Source organism: Lepidochelys kempii, chromosome 22 (assembly GCF_965140285.1).
Source record: "Lepidochelys kempii isolate rLepKem1 chromosome 22, rLepKem1.hap1, whole genome shotgun sequence".
NCBI lineage: Eukaryota > Metazoa > Chordata > Testudines > Cheloniidae > Lepidochelys > Lepidochelys kempii.
This window is the reverse complement of record NC_136401.1, coordinates 6052997-6066425: the sequence shown is the minus strand read 5'-3', so window position 1 is coordinate 6066425 and position 13429 is coordinate 6052997. Positions and strand designations below refer to the sequence as shown.

At 57.1% G+C, this 13429-nt stretch overlaps 1 protein-coding gene across 5 annotated transcripts in view; it reads left to right on the top strand.

Annotated features, from left to right (window-relative positions):
• The first annotated feature begins 785 nt into the window (after positions 1-785).
• Positions 786-13429, top strand: part of ROBO3 (roundabout guidance receptor 3) — a 145487-nt gene continuing 132843 nt past the window's right edge. For 4 of the 5 annotated variants that reach the window (XM_073320820.2, XM_073320819.2, XM_073320817.2 and 1 more), the window contains exon 1: positions 787-957. In XM_073320820.2, coding sequence (XP_073176921.1) covers positions 858-957 — 100 coding nt within the window. In that variant the 5' untranslated portion in view covers positions 787-857. Of the gene's footprint in view, positions 958-13429 lie in introns of all 5 variants that reach the window. The other variant, XM_073320816.2, reaches the window with a different exon arrangement.

The following is a 13429-nucleotide window of genomic DNA, read 5'->3' as shown; positions in this document are numbered from 1 at the left end:
GCGCCCAGGGAACGGGGCTGCCGCCTGGCCTCGCCCCTTGAGATGCAAACACCCGGGTGCCCGGGAGGCTCCGCCCGGGTCCCCGTCCCCGCCTCGTGCTCCAAGCGGGCCCAGGGGCGAGCCCCTCGTGCACCCCCCCCCCGGGGGGGTGGGATACCCCCGCCCCAGGGGGCCCAGAGGCGGAACCGCCCCCGCCGCCCACGCCCCCTGCCCGGCTCCCAGCCTTGCCCCTGCGCCTTGGGGGTGGAGGGTCTGTTCACCACCCCCCCGGAGCCGGCGCCTCCTTGCCCCCAGCCCGGCTCGGGCAGGCGCGTGGCCCTGCGGCGAGGCCCCCCCGCCCCCCGGCCCTGCAGGCGGAGCCCCCGCCCCTCCTGCCCGGCAGGTCGGTGTCTCTTTAAGGCGGCGGGGGAGGGCTCAGCCTGACAATGGGCCGGGGCAGCCGAGTTGGAGCAAGTTCCCGGCGCTGCCGCCGCCCGGGTGCGGGCTGAGCAGGGGGGGGCAGCGGCGCCGCCTCTGCGGTGGATTATCGCCGGGAGCCCCCGGGAGCAGCGGAGCCTGGTGCGGGAACGGGGCTGGCAGCGAAAGAATGAATTAATCCCCTGCCCCCCCCCCGCGCACAGATTCCCCCCCCCAGTGCGCGCCGACCCCTCCCGCCCGAGCCCCCCCCCCGTGTGCCCCCCGCCAGTGCGCGCCGGCCCCCTCCTGTCTGACCCCCGGGACCGATCAGCAGCCCCCCCCCGTGTGCCTCGCCCCCCCCGTGATCCTCGCCGCCCCCCCCCCGCGCTCCTCTGCTGGGTCGCCCGTGCGCCCTTCTTCCCGCCCGGCTCGGCTCGGCTCGGCTCGCTCTGCCCCGCGGGATGTGGCCCTGGAGGGACCGGGCCATGCGGCGGCGGCGGCGGCTGCTCTTGCTGCGGAGCCTCCTGTGTCTGATGCCGGCCCTGGTGGGACCAACTTTCGGTAAGACCCCGCCGGAGCGGCTCGTGCGTCCTGGGTCTGGGAGCCCCCCGGGTGCAGCCCCCCGGCCCGGGGCTGGGCACCCCTTAGTCCGCCTTGGGGCGGGGCACCTCTCCTGCGCCCCGCTGGGGCCCGGAACGCCGCATCCAAAGGTGCCCTGAGTCGGGCTGGTGTCCGCGACCGCTCCCGGCTGCGCCTCGGGTCTGTGGGCTCCGGGCCCGCCCGGGAGGGATGCCGCGAGCTGCCGCCAGCCTGGTCCCCTCCGCTCCGGGCAGCGGCTGCGGCGAGTGGCACCTCCCCGCCTCTTGTGCTGGCCGCGCCGGGCGCCCGGGCAAGCTGAGTGGGCACAAGGAACAGCGGGCTTGTCTGGCAGCCCCGTGCAGCTGCTCTGTTCCCTGGGCACCGAACCTGGTTCTCGCCCGGCGCCCATCACCGTCCTCTCCGAGCCTGGGGCAGGCTGGATGGGGCCCTGCGCACAGTATCTGGTGAGCCTGTCAATGCCCACCTTGTGCAGGTGGGGAAACTGAGTCATGGGGCAGTGAAGTGGCTTGTCTAAGGTCACACGCTGGGGGTCAGTGGCAGTCAGGAGTAGAACCAGCTCCCCCAAGTCCTGCCTGCAAGGCCACCCATCCGCCCTGGGGAGCTGGCTTTTGTGGCTCTCCCCCTCCCTTGGCCATCGGTGTTGAGCACCTTTCCTCTGCCTGGGCTGTTAGCTGTGAAATCACCAAGAGGCGGGAGGGTTTGGCGGGTGCGGTGCCATGGGCAATGTGCCCTACCCTCAGGCAGCCCTTTGCTTCTTCGCTGGCAAGGAGGGGGGTTGCCAGCCCAGGGCACCACTCTGCCAGCACTGCCCTAGGGGTGGGTCCTGGTGTGATAAAGGATCATGTGGGGTGTGGGTCATGGGAGGAGGTCTGGAGTGGTGGAGTCAAGGGCGCTCTCTTCTACTGTTGTCGTCCTCCCCCCCCCCCACCGAAATCCAAGCCATTGACATTTGAAAGTCCCCACTCCAAGCCCTTGATTTGTTGCATTTTTTACTGAATGTACCATCACTGGGTCAGAACCAAGCTCTTTCCAGTGACCGCGGCTGCACTGGCCTTGTCTTGTGTTTCAGTTCTCAGGCTGGAAAAGGCACTGGCTGCCCTCAGAAGTACAGAGCACAGCAGTTTGAGTCCACTGGCTTGAGGGGCAGCTGCAGCAGGGCTATGCAGGATTTCTAGGGGGGGGGGTGAACTCGGGAGCCAGGAGTTCCCCTCTACGCTGTCTCTGGAGCAGTGCTATTCACAGTGGTGGTCCACGGATCAGTGCCGGTCTGCGCACACACTGGAAAAAGAAAATGCCGGTCCCCCACACCAGATAGCTTGAGAAGCACTGCTCTAGAGGGCTTTCGGGGCACGTGCATCCTTTTAAAAGAGATGGTACGGAGAGCAAAAGTGACTGAATCCATCCACTAGAGGAGGTAGCAAGATCAGTGCCTCCTAGAGCTCATCAGCCAGAAAAGCCCAATTAGTCACACCGAAAACTTTTCCTGGAAGCAGCTGGGTTTTGGCAAAGCTTTCGCAGTCCAGGATGGAGTTTTGGACAGACAGATGGACGGACCCGCACCCCAGAATAGCCAGGAGTCCAGCCGTTATGACATTCGCCTGAGCTGAGTTTGCCCAGTTCAGAGCAGGGACTTGACCCTTGGTCTCCTACAGCCCAGCTGAGTGTCCTGGCCATTGGGCTTGAGTCTGTCTTGCTGGGTCAATGAATATTTCATTATTTATACCGAGTGGAACAACTCCAATGTGTGTGTCTGCAGGGGGGTCAGCTCTCTGCTCTGACATGGCCTGCTTTTCTTCCAATGAAGAAGGAAAACAAATGCTGAAACCTCAACATTTTTTGCAAAACATAATTATTGTTTTCTGCCCAGCTCTCGCTCCAACCCTGTCATTTCCAGGAGCGAGCACTCCACCAGCGCGGGAGGAGAGTCTGACATGCAGTGCTTGAAACAAAGCTGGAAACCAGGTCATTATTCCAACCAGGGCCAGTAGTTTATCATAAATAGAGGACCGTGCAAAGGAGAGGGGGCCTGGGGGGACGATGACACTGAGTGACATGTAGTCTAGGCAGGATTCCTCTGCCGCCATTCTCCCCATTCCCCCTCCCTCCCAAGACCCTCAACAATTAAAACAACTGCAGCACGGAGTTAGTATACGCTCCAGATGTTACTCTCGCTAGTATCAGAGCTTCTATTCTGTGGCTGACGAGCCTGAGAGGAGCATTGGGTAATACTGAAGGATAACTTTCTCCCTATCAAAAAGACCTGATGGATTCTCTCTAGCAGCATGCTAGGACTGGCATTGAGAGAACACAAAGTGACTCTCTGGTACAGCTGTATGCACTGTTTTGGTGAGCAAACAGTCAGGAGTTTGCAGTAGTTCATTAATGTTTGTGTGCAGGAAGCAATCCAAATAGACAGTACAATGACCAGCGCAGAGTCTGTAGGCAAACCTGTTAGAATGAGCTAGCACGCATGTTTATAAAGTCACATCTCAATTTGATGGAACTGGTACATCTTCCTCTGCAACTCCTAGGCTGCCGTCTTGTTTGCAAGAGTTTTTGCATGTTTTTTAGATAAGATATAGGGGAAGACGGGGCTCTCGCAACAACAAAAATTATGCAAGGAGGTTGTTTGTGAGCATCAAGAAACAAGAGTACAGAGCCTTTCATTGTAAATGCTACCAGTTCTCAAAAATCTTTTCTTTCCAAACCAGTCTCCTTTTGAAATCACAGTCCATCCCTCGGCCTCCGAGGTTATTCACTGAGTTACATCCCTGGGTTTGATTGTCCTTGCATCTCACTGTATTTATTTACTGATGTCTTCAAAAAGACCTGAAGAGAATTTGGTGCGGATGAAAGTGCAGCCTGCAAGCTCTGCCGCAAGGAAGGTAATTTGTGTCGGCAGGTGCTGCACAGAATCCCATTATGCATTGCCAGCGCACCTCAGTCCCGACCTGTAGCCCACCCTGTTGTTCTAGACATGGGCATCTCTTGCAATGGGCTAGTTGGGCTGGATTATGCAATAGTTTTGGGATGTGGATAATAGGAGTCTAGGATGAGACAATCAAACTTCTGCTCCTAACCACCTCCAGGATCTGATCTTGAGCTTTCTAGCAGTGAACGATTGGGGCCAGATTCTTCAGAGGCGCTCAGTGCATTGGGTGCAGGTTGGGGGCTGAGCTCTGAAAATCTGGCCCTGCGAGCGCTAACTCTTGCTGTTCTGCCCAGCACACCTCTCCCAGAAGAACTGATTTCTTGTTTGTAAATATCAGTGCATTGGGATTGGGATATCCCTGAATGTTGCAGTTGTCGGTTCAAGACCGTGACTTCTGTTGGATGCTGGTAGGTTTGGGTGAGGCCACGCACCATGCAGCATACCAGGGCAGAGAACAGATACAGCTGGTTCTGGGTTGGTTCATTATATACTTATTTCATAGTAAGACAGTACTGTGTTCGTGGAACTCAGTCATTCTAAGGTACCAGGTGGCTTTGCAAACTATATAGGAATCTCTTCACTCCCTCAGAAATGCCGCCATCTGCTACGCTTTCAAGTAGTTTGGGACTTTTCCCACACTGGAGCAGTGTCCACACAGGACATTACTGCACAGCAAGCTGGTGCGCTGCAGACTCCCACGCCTGGCTTGCTATGTAGACAAACCCAAAGCATCCTGGCCAAATTCTAACTTGGGCAGTTATAGTCCTCTTTCAACTAGAACAGGCAATGAAGGAGAATCCTGCTTCCAGGGGGAATTGGCCAGGATGCCAAGGTTAATGTTGCTACTCTTGTGCCGGGGCCTAGCTAAGCCTACACAGTTTTGATGTCTGTCTTACGTCTAAATCAGACTACTCCCCGCCCCAGGAGCACAGAGCAGGGCTTTCACCATAGCAAAGACCACATCTGTAGAGAGCTCACCTCACCCCTCACATAACAGCCCTTTGTCACCTAGGTCCATTGCTTATAGGGCAGTGGCTCTCAGGCTTTTGTACTGGTGACCCCTTTCACACAGCAAGCTTCTGAGTGCGACCCCCCCCTTATAAATTAAAAACACTTTTTAATGTATTTAACACCATTATAAATGCTGGAGGCAAAGCAGGGTTTGGGGTGGAGGTTGACAGCTTGCGACCTCTGCATGTAATAACCTGGTGACCTCCAATTTGAGAACCCCTGTTATAGGGGAAGGTCATATTGGGAAAGTGATTGTGTCTTGTGCTGACTTTAAAGCGCTGAGTGTTTTGTCCTTTTCGGGGAGAAAACATTCCTTTTGCTCTTCATTTCTTCTCCTTTAATCTGCAGCAGAAGTCCCTGCTAGGGGCAGACAGGCTGACTCACTCTTCTGTGTTTCCAGTTGCTTTCATAGGCCTCCAGGCTTTTAATTACAGTGAAAAGCTTGGACAGCTGTAGAAGCAGCTAGGACCAAGGAGCCAGGACCATGTTACCAGCCAGCTTCCCAGGGACCATCAGCAATTGCTCCATGGTCCATGGATCGATGTGGTCTGTGAATAACAATTGAGGAGTCGCTAGTATAGAGCAATAATAGAAACCCCCAATTCTTTCTCTTCAAATCTACTAAGATCCACCCCCTCCCGTTCGGAAGATCCAGAGAGAAACCTGGGGTGTATTTGGATGTTTTACATCTCAGTGGTGCTGGGTTGTCCTGGCTCTGCAGTTTACAAAGGTGGCAGATTAACCTTGGTGAGACGATGTGGAGGAAGGATGTGGCAGCCCTGGATTTCTCTTTAATCACCCGCTGATACTTTTGGGTCATCACTAGTCGGTTTCCAAGGCTGACGGGGGACTCCAGGATGGCTGCTGGCTGGCAGGCAGGAAGATCCCCCTGTGTGTGATTTATTGGGGTGGTGCTCAAGGCAGCAGAGGCTCTGAGATCTAGTCACTGGTGTTTTTGGCATCCTTTTTTTCTGGATAGTGCTCTAACTCTGTGTTCATTCTCCTCTGCTCGGACAGCAGGAGTCCAGGCTCTGTCGGGGGATTGATTGGTACCAAACAAGAAATGACATTCAGCAGAGTCTGCAAGTTGTCTGTTTTTTTCTTAATTAATTTAAAATCTTTGAGAGGCTTTACCCTGATTTCTAGAGAGCTGAGGTCCTGTCCCTAAGTGTGCGAGAGTCATTTGTAAAGTGCCTTGTGACTCTTCAGGAAGAAAAGCTAGTAAGAAACACCGGCTGTGGGAGACTGCTCATGTGAGAGCAGGAGCCAAACAGTGGCTTTGATGTCGCTCCAGAAGGAAGAAACGTGCACTGATCAAGACAACAGCTTTTCGCTGGGCTCAGGCTTGTCTGAAGGGGGGACACATGGGGTGTGCTCGGTGAGGAAGCTGATTGCATGAATGGCTGGCTCTTTTGTGCATCATCGCACCATTCAGCGCAGCCCACACAGCAGCGCTCTTTGTGTCAGACCCCTTTGGGCACGTCCACGCGGAGCTGGGACTCCCATGCATCGTGCATGGTGCTCAGCCCCGCTGCATGCTGGGATAGGGAAGCACTGAATCCATAGGAGCCAGCTATGTTGCCGGAAGCGTGGGGGCTTTGGGGAGACTTCACACTGCAAGGCCCTGGGGCTGGTTTGTGGCGCTCTCTGCAGCTGGGCAGTAATAGGGCATCGCAGTGGCCTGTGGTGGCTTGGTGGGAAGGGAAGCGCTCAGCATGGCTCTCGGCTCCTGGGAGCAGGCCTGGGTGCTACGTGCTGCTGCCTCGGGTCCCAGCTCCTGGGATCGGGATCCCAGTGGGGTCGCGGCTTAAAAACGAAAGTTTCCAGCCCTCAGGGCTGTGAAGAAAGGCTTGAGGAGGAGCCCCGTGCTACCGAGGTGGTTTGTCCGCGGAGCCTGTGAGGATCGCTCTGAGAAGTGTGGCCTGCCTTGTTCCCCTCTGGGGGTGCTGGTTCGGAGGGCCCAGCCGACCCCCAGCACAGGGCTCTCCAGTCCTGTCTTCACTCAGGAAAGCGGGCGACTTTAGGGTGGGCTTAGATAACTCGACCCCTTCTCCCAGTCAGAGCAAACCCTGGGTGAGGCAGGAGGGGAAGGGTGCAGCCCCCCCAACGGAGCCCTCCCAGCAGCTGGGATGTAAGTATTGGGGGTATACCTCCTGCCTCTCTGTGCAGGGGAGGAGGCATCTGCTGCCGCTCCTGGGGAATAGGTAGGCGCTGTGCAGCTGTCCTTGCTTCTGTGGGAGGCGAGCCCCCTCCCCGCCCACACACGGACACACACACTGCTGTTCCCGGTGGGGCGGGCGTGGTGTCCCACAGTCATCGTCTAGAGCCCCTCCTCGGGGGGATCCACGCCCGCCGGGCTGCCAGCGGCCCCGGCAAGTGGCACAGCTGGAGAGCAGCTGGGTCTGAGCAGGGCACTGGTTCTCGAACACTTGACATTATCCAGACTCTCTGTCGGCCGCACCTACTGTCCTGCCCCAGTCCAGCCGCAGCTGGTGTGGGGCGGCCCAGCAAGAGAGTCGGTAGAGCACTTCGGTGTCTGCGAAGGGTCACTGAGCCTGGGCTGAGAGAATGGGCCGAGGGGGTTTGCGGCATTCCCACAGACCCGAGGGGATACTCCTGCAGTGTCCTGAGGGGGGAGCTGTAGAGGAGCGGGCAGAGCAGGTATCCAGGCTGTGTCTGAGCTGAAGCATTGCGGAGGACAGCTCCTGCATTAGGGCTCTCGCTTCCCCCATCACTGCCGGGGGACCCCTCCCGGAGACGCTGCCTCGGGCCTCGCCTGTGCCTGTCCCTGCCAGTGCCCCGGCCACTGAGCCCCTGTCGAGCCCCGCTTGCCCTGGTTAACGCTCTCAGTTGGACTGTGCTGGGCACCAAGCCAGCTGTGCCCGTCACTGGGAAGGGGCAGCTCTCTTTCCCCAAGAACGCTCCTCTCCGAGGCTGGGGCGGGGCTAGGAAAGTGCTTTTAAAATAAAGGGACTGTTCCTTCGGCCAGAGGTGCTGGGAGGCCTGGAGCTGTAACCTGGTCCGGGCATGGCTCTGGTCTGAAGGACACCACTAGACAGAGCAGGGAAGGGAAATTCTGTACGGGGCAGGGCTGCGGAAGTGGCGCTGGAGAGGACTCGCTGGCTTCTAGCAGCTAGCGATGGCGGCTTGTGCTGGAACTTGGTCACCTCGTGCCAGTTTCCCCGGCCTGGCACATGCGTGTGCTCCCACAGCCCAGGATTGGGGCCCACCCTTCAGTTGCTTCCTAAACCTCCAGCTTAGTGACTGCGGAGGGGATAAGCCAGCTACTGAGTCTCCTACTGAGAGCGGCCATGTCTGTGCTCGCCAGGGAGTAGGGCCCAGAGCCCTTCAGCAGCGTGATTTGCCTTCTTCCCCTGCTAAGAGTTTGCTCTGCTCCCTGCTTGGTGTCTGCGCACGGCATGTCTGACGGCAAAGGTGTGGGGGGAGGTGTGAGAAATAAATCAAATTGGTCATAAATTACCCAGTTTGTCCGCGCCGTGTCATGCCAGGCCCCAAACCGGACAGCTCCCTGCCCTGCGGAGCAGAGGATGCTGGGGGTGGGGGGCTGGGTAGGGCCATCTCCTCCTTGTTCTCCGGGAGCGCCCGTTTTGTCTGCCCTTAGTTGTTCGGGGTGGGGGTCTGTGTGCTCTATTCTGAAGCCCTTCTATTTCCACTGCCCTAATCAGGGAGGGTGAATTTGCAACTGAATTCCCAGCCTCTCTTAGGGACAGTAAAGGGGTGGGGGGGGGCAGGGGGTAGGTTGGTGGGTTTTTTTAAGAGGAAAGCAGCATTGTTGTGGGGTTGGCGCATTCTTTGGCTGTTGGGATCAAGACAGATTAGCTGGTTTAGGGGCTCTTTTGAGACATGGCTATAGCAACAGTTGCAGTCAGGATCAGAATGTGCAATGGCTCCAGGATCCTGAATGCCAAAGCACCAAACAAGTTGAAATTTACATGGGGAGCAACAATGGGGGTCAGCTAATGAGTAACCAGGGGCGTCCCTCTCAGATGCAACTGTTTCCTTCCAGGACGCCTCGCCTCGGGGAGATGGGAAGAGCTGGGTTGTGATGGCCAGGGTGGAGTTTGTTAGCTTTAAAGTCAATGCAGGTGCTCTCGGAGATGTAGGCACAAGCTGTCTGGGATCTGAGCTCTGTGCTGGAAAATCCTTCTCAGGCCTGAAGGGTTAATATGCTAGAGTCCTCCTGATTTCATTTTCATAAACATCTGCTAAAAGCAGGAGATTTAGCTTTCCCGTTCCTAGGGGATTTGCGGGGCAGGAGTCAGATCTCTGGGGAGGTTTATTCTCATCCCAGGATTAACCATCTCCAGAGTTCTGATAGCCTTGCCATGTGACGTACTTAGCAATCAGCTGTGGTTAACGGGCTGGGCAGAGGTTCTTTAATCCAAAGCGTTTCATCCCAAAGGGCTGTGGGTGTTGCTGGGGGAATGTGCAGCGTAGAGCCCCTGGAGTGCACCATCCTGCCAGAAATCCCCGGGTGCTGCTTGGGGGGAGGGAATTTCAGGGCTCTGACAGGAGCCACGCTTGTTCCACAAGGCCAGGAGCACTGATGCTTAGCGTGGTCGCTCACCAACATGGGTCACTTTTAGAATAGCTTTCTCGCTCATAACACACCAAAGCGCTCTCCGTACCAGACTGCCGCTCGCTGCCAAGCTGGCCCGTGGGCAAGCCCTCTGGGAACCTGCAGCCAGACCCCCTGAGGCTGGCACTACATAGGCTCAGCTGGAGTAGGGTCCCCACAGAAAACCCAGGTGTGCAAATTGCCCAGAGCTGCACCAAGTGCCCTTGCTGATTCCCTCTGCTCAGTCACTGTTCTACCCAGGAGCAGCAGGTGCGTTGTTCGCTCTACTCAGCAGCGCGCCCCCGCCCCATCTGCTCCACGGGTACCAAGAGTCTGATTTGACCTCTCCCCGTCTGGCAGCCGGCCGGTGGGTGGGCGTCCCTGCGGCAGGGACTCCCATTAGGAGGTGAAGTCCCTGCTGCTCGCAGGGCTGGCCTGGAGGATGAGAGGGGCTGAGCAATATTCTCTCCGTCCCCTGCCCTCTGTGCTGGGGCTGCAATCAGTTTATATTTCTCTCCTCCTCTGTCCAGCACAGATCTTCCCCTCCCAAGCTCTGGCTCTTCCTGTGGGGTGCCCTTTCCCCGTCCAGTGGCGGCGGTGGGGCTGAGCTGGGGCTGAGGACACTGTCCCATGCTCTCCTGGAGTCTGGGTTCGTGTCCATGCGGGGCTGCCTGGACACCACCTCAGCCCTGTCAGGCCTGCCTTAGCACCATTTCTGCAGCTGCCCCTTCGCCTCCCAGAATCCATGTGGAAGGGGAGGGGCCCCCTCCCCTTGCGTCAGCTCAGGGTTGCTGGCTGCTCCTGCCAAAGATCTCTTCCCTCTGAGCTGACACTGGTCCCCATGCCGCTTTGTGGAGGTACAATGGCACCGTCAGCCGCCCAGTGCCTCCTGAATCCAGATGTAAATCCTAGGCCCGAACCACCTGTGGCCACTGAAGCACCCAAGTCACTTCTCATCAGTCGGGGCTGTTAACTCTGGTGCCCAGCTAATTCCATGGTGCCCCCTTCAGTTCCTCTTGTGCTTTCCCTGGGACACAGGGGTGCTCGGTGCCTGCCCTGAAGCGGTTTCCGAATCTAAAATACGTGTTAGCTGCACGTTGTCGGAGGGCTGCAGCGGAAGGCTGGACGCAGCCTGCAAAGGTGAGAAGGACAGCCAGTCTGCCAGCAAAACTGTTACAGGGAGAGCCCACTGTGCGTGGCCCAGTGGACTGCATGGTTCCTGAAAGGCGCTGACTTCGACTGTTTGTGACGTCAAGTTACTCAAGCAGGCTTCTTCAAACTTGGCTTCTTTTGTAGATTCATTGAGGCCACCAATCCAAGCAAGTTTGCAATGTGTTACTTAAGAGCTTTTTTTTAACCCTGTTCATGGTTTAAGCAAGCCTTGGGGCTCTCCTGAGCTCGTTTGTGCTCGTGGTATGCACAGTAAACTCAGATGAGTAGGAGACTTTCCCTGGCGAGGGGGGACCTAAACCATTGCCTTCTTCAGGACTTCACTCGCTCTTCAGTGAAAGCTCCGGTTTCTGTTGCTAGGGATTGTGATGAGAGCCGACACAGTGCCTCCTTCCAAGTCTGCAGACAGAGCATGCTGCTGCTTGCTGATCTGGGAAATGGCAGCTGGGTGAGATGAGCAAGACTCCAGTCAGCTCTGCTGCTCCTGTGTTGGACCTGCGGGCCGCCAGGAAGCTGGATAAGGCCGTGAGCAGCAGCAGAGTGCCAGACGCTGAGCTATTAATGGAGGAGAAGGTCACGAATAGGGGGATTAGAATAGGGGAGCCCCTCCCTCCTGTTCCATTTCCAGAGTGGCAGCAGCTGGGAGGCCCGAGGGGAGAGGCTCTCCCTTGCAGGAGTCCAAGGGAAGGTGGGCATTGGATTTCGGAGACCCACCAGCTGGAGAGTGCAATGGAAACGTTGGATAGTCCGTGCGCAGGGCTCAGAGACCGCATCTGGCAGGAGCCCCAGCACCTCCCTCCCTACAGCTGGGCTTTGGTCTGTGAGCATTGCCTCGCCCTTGCTGTTGGGAGGGCGTGTCTGGTGAGCCCTTCAAGCCCTGGAAGTGCACCCTTAGGGTAAAGTACTTGGACCATATTCAGCCTCTGCCTCAGGGTGATGAGTGCCTAGGGGTCCGGCCATGCTGCAGCTGGAGTGAGCCTCCCAGCCTGGGTAGACCGATTCGAACTAGCTAGTGCTCTAAGGGTGGCCATGACTTGGGCTGGCTTTGGTGGCTAGCCTGAGGATCCGCTGGTGCCGCAATGGCCATGCTCTCTTTCTAGCCCCGCTGGAGCGAGTCTGTCCATCCCGGCTGGGCGGCTTGCTCAAGCTGCAGTGTGGACATTCCCTGTATGGCCTGCAAGCCCACAGGGATCACTGGTGCGGCTGGAAACTAGGCCCTGTTGGTTATAGAACTGGGGACTCTGGGTTCCCCGCCTTTCTAAAACAACCCCGGTTACAGCAGCGGTGGGAAGACCTGGGAGTTCAGGGCAGGGTTTTGTGCCAAGCCTGCTCCCCGGTGTACATTCGTTCCCGTGCGCTCCCAGCTTCCCTACGTGTGCATTTAAGGCTGGAGAAGGAAAGGAAGTCTCCATGGAACGTGTGCTCACGTATGGTTGTTCGTGCCCGTGCTCATACGGATGCAGTGTGGCGTTAAAGGCTGGATATGCTCCACAACCTTCTCTCCCACTGCTGGGCAGAACCACTGAACCTAGTGTCCGTGTCTTTAGATCCCACGTGGATGAGAATGGGGGTCTGAAGGGGTGATGCTGCGGCTGCACTCCCCGGTCCTTGCAGTCTCGTAGAGCGACTACTTTGAAGCATGTAGCTGTGCCAGGGTGAAGGATTGGCTGCATCTGGGGTTCAGGATAATAATACACTGATCGAGTCACCAGAGTCAGTTGTGTCCCTCAGGGTGGCTCTCAGATAGAGAAGGCCCAAGAAATGGGTAAGTCGACTCGTTCTTTGGGGAGTGCGGAAGCCTGGGAAGCTAATGGGGCCTCGCTGTAATCTGGGGCTGTTACTAAAATCACTTGCCCGTTCTGGTTATTTTGTAGATCCATAGATTTTTTTTTTTTAAGCCTTTCTGATCATCCCGTCTGACCTCCTGATTCCTGCAGCAGTCCTGCCCCCGGTGCTTGTTCCCTTCTGGCTCTGTTCACCCAGTCTGATGCAAAGACTCCAGGTGACGCAGGGGGATGTGTGCTCCGGTGTCAGCTGGTTCTGCTGTTGGAGTAGCCCAGGCGAATCCCATAACTCGGTAGAGCTGACAGTCCTTGCTGTTGCTTTGAGATGCCGTTGTCCGAGAGTTTGCATGGACGCTGCCGAAGGGAAACCTTCAGACAGACTGTTTTGTGCTAGCGATTCTGAACGGCTGGCAGAGTTCATTAGTGGAGCGAAAGGTTGGCTGGAGGAGGAGCAGTGCGAGAGCCTCCTACTTGGGATGCTAATTGGACAGTCACAGAGTGCAAGCCGCTGGCTCCAGCAGCTAGCCCCGCTGGGAGCAGGCCTGCCTCTCTTGCCGTAGCTGCGCGTGTTTGAAAGGGCGTCGTTCTGTTAACGAGAACTTTGCTTCCGTCTGGGTCTCTGTGACCAGCAACGGCAGCAGTTTCATCACTATCGAACTTTGCAAACTATGGCAGGTACGTTTATAGCCTTCTGGGATCCTAATGGCTCCCACATGTGGCTAATTGGAAACCTGTTCTTCTCCCTGTCACCTTGAAACGGCTTGTGTAGGACCGTGCAGTGACAATTTGGCTGCTTTGCAAATGTGCCCTCAGCTTCCTCTCTCCAGGTGAGTCTCTTTAAGAGAAGGCAGCGTGGAGCCCAGGTGCTACATGAGGGAGCAAGGTGTCTCCCACTGGACTGGGACCCAGGAGACCTGCTGTTGATGCCTAGCTCTGCCACAGACTCTCTGTGGGACC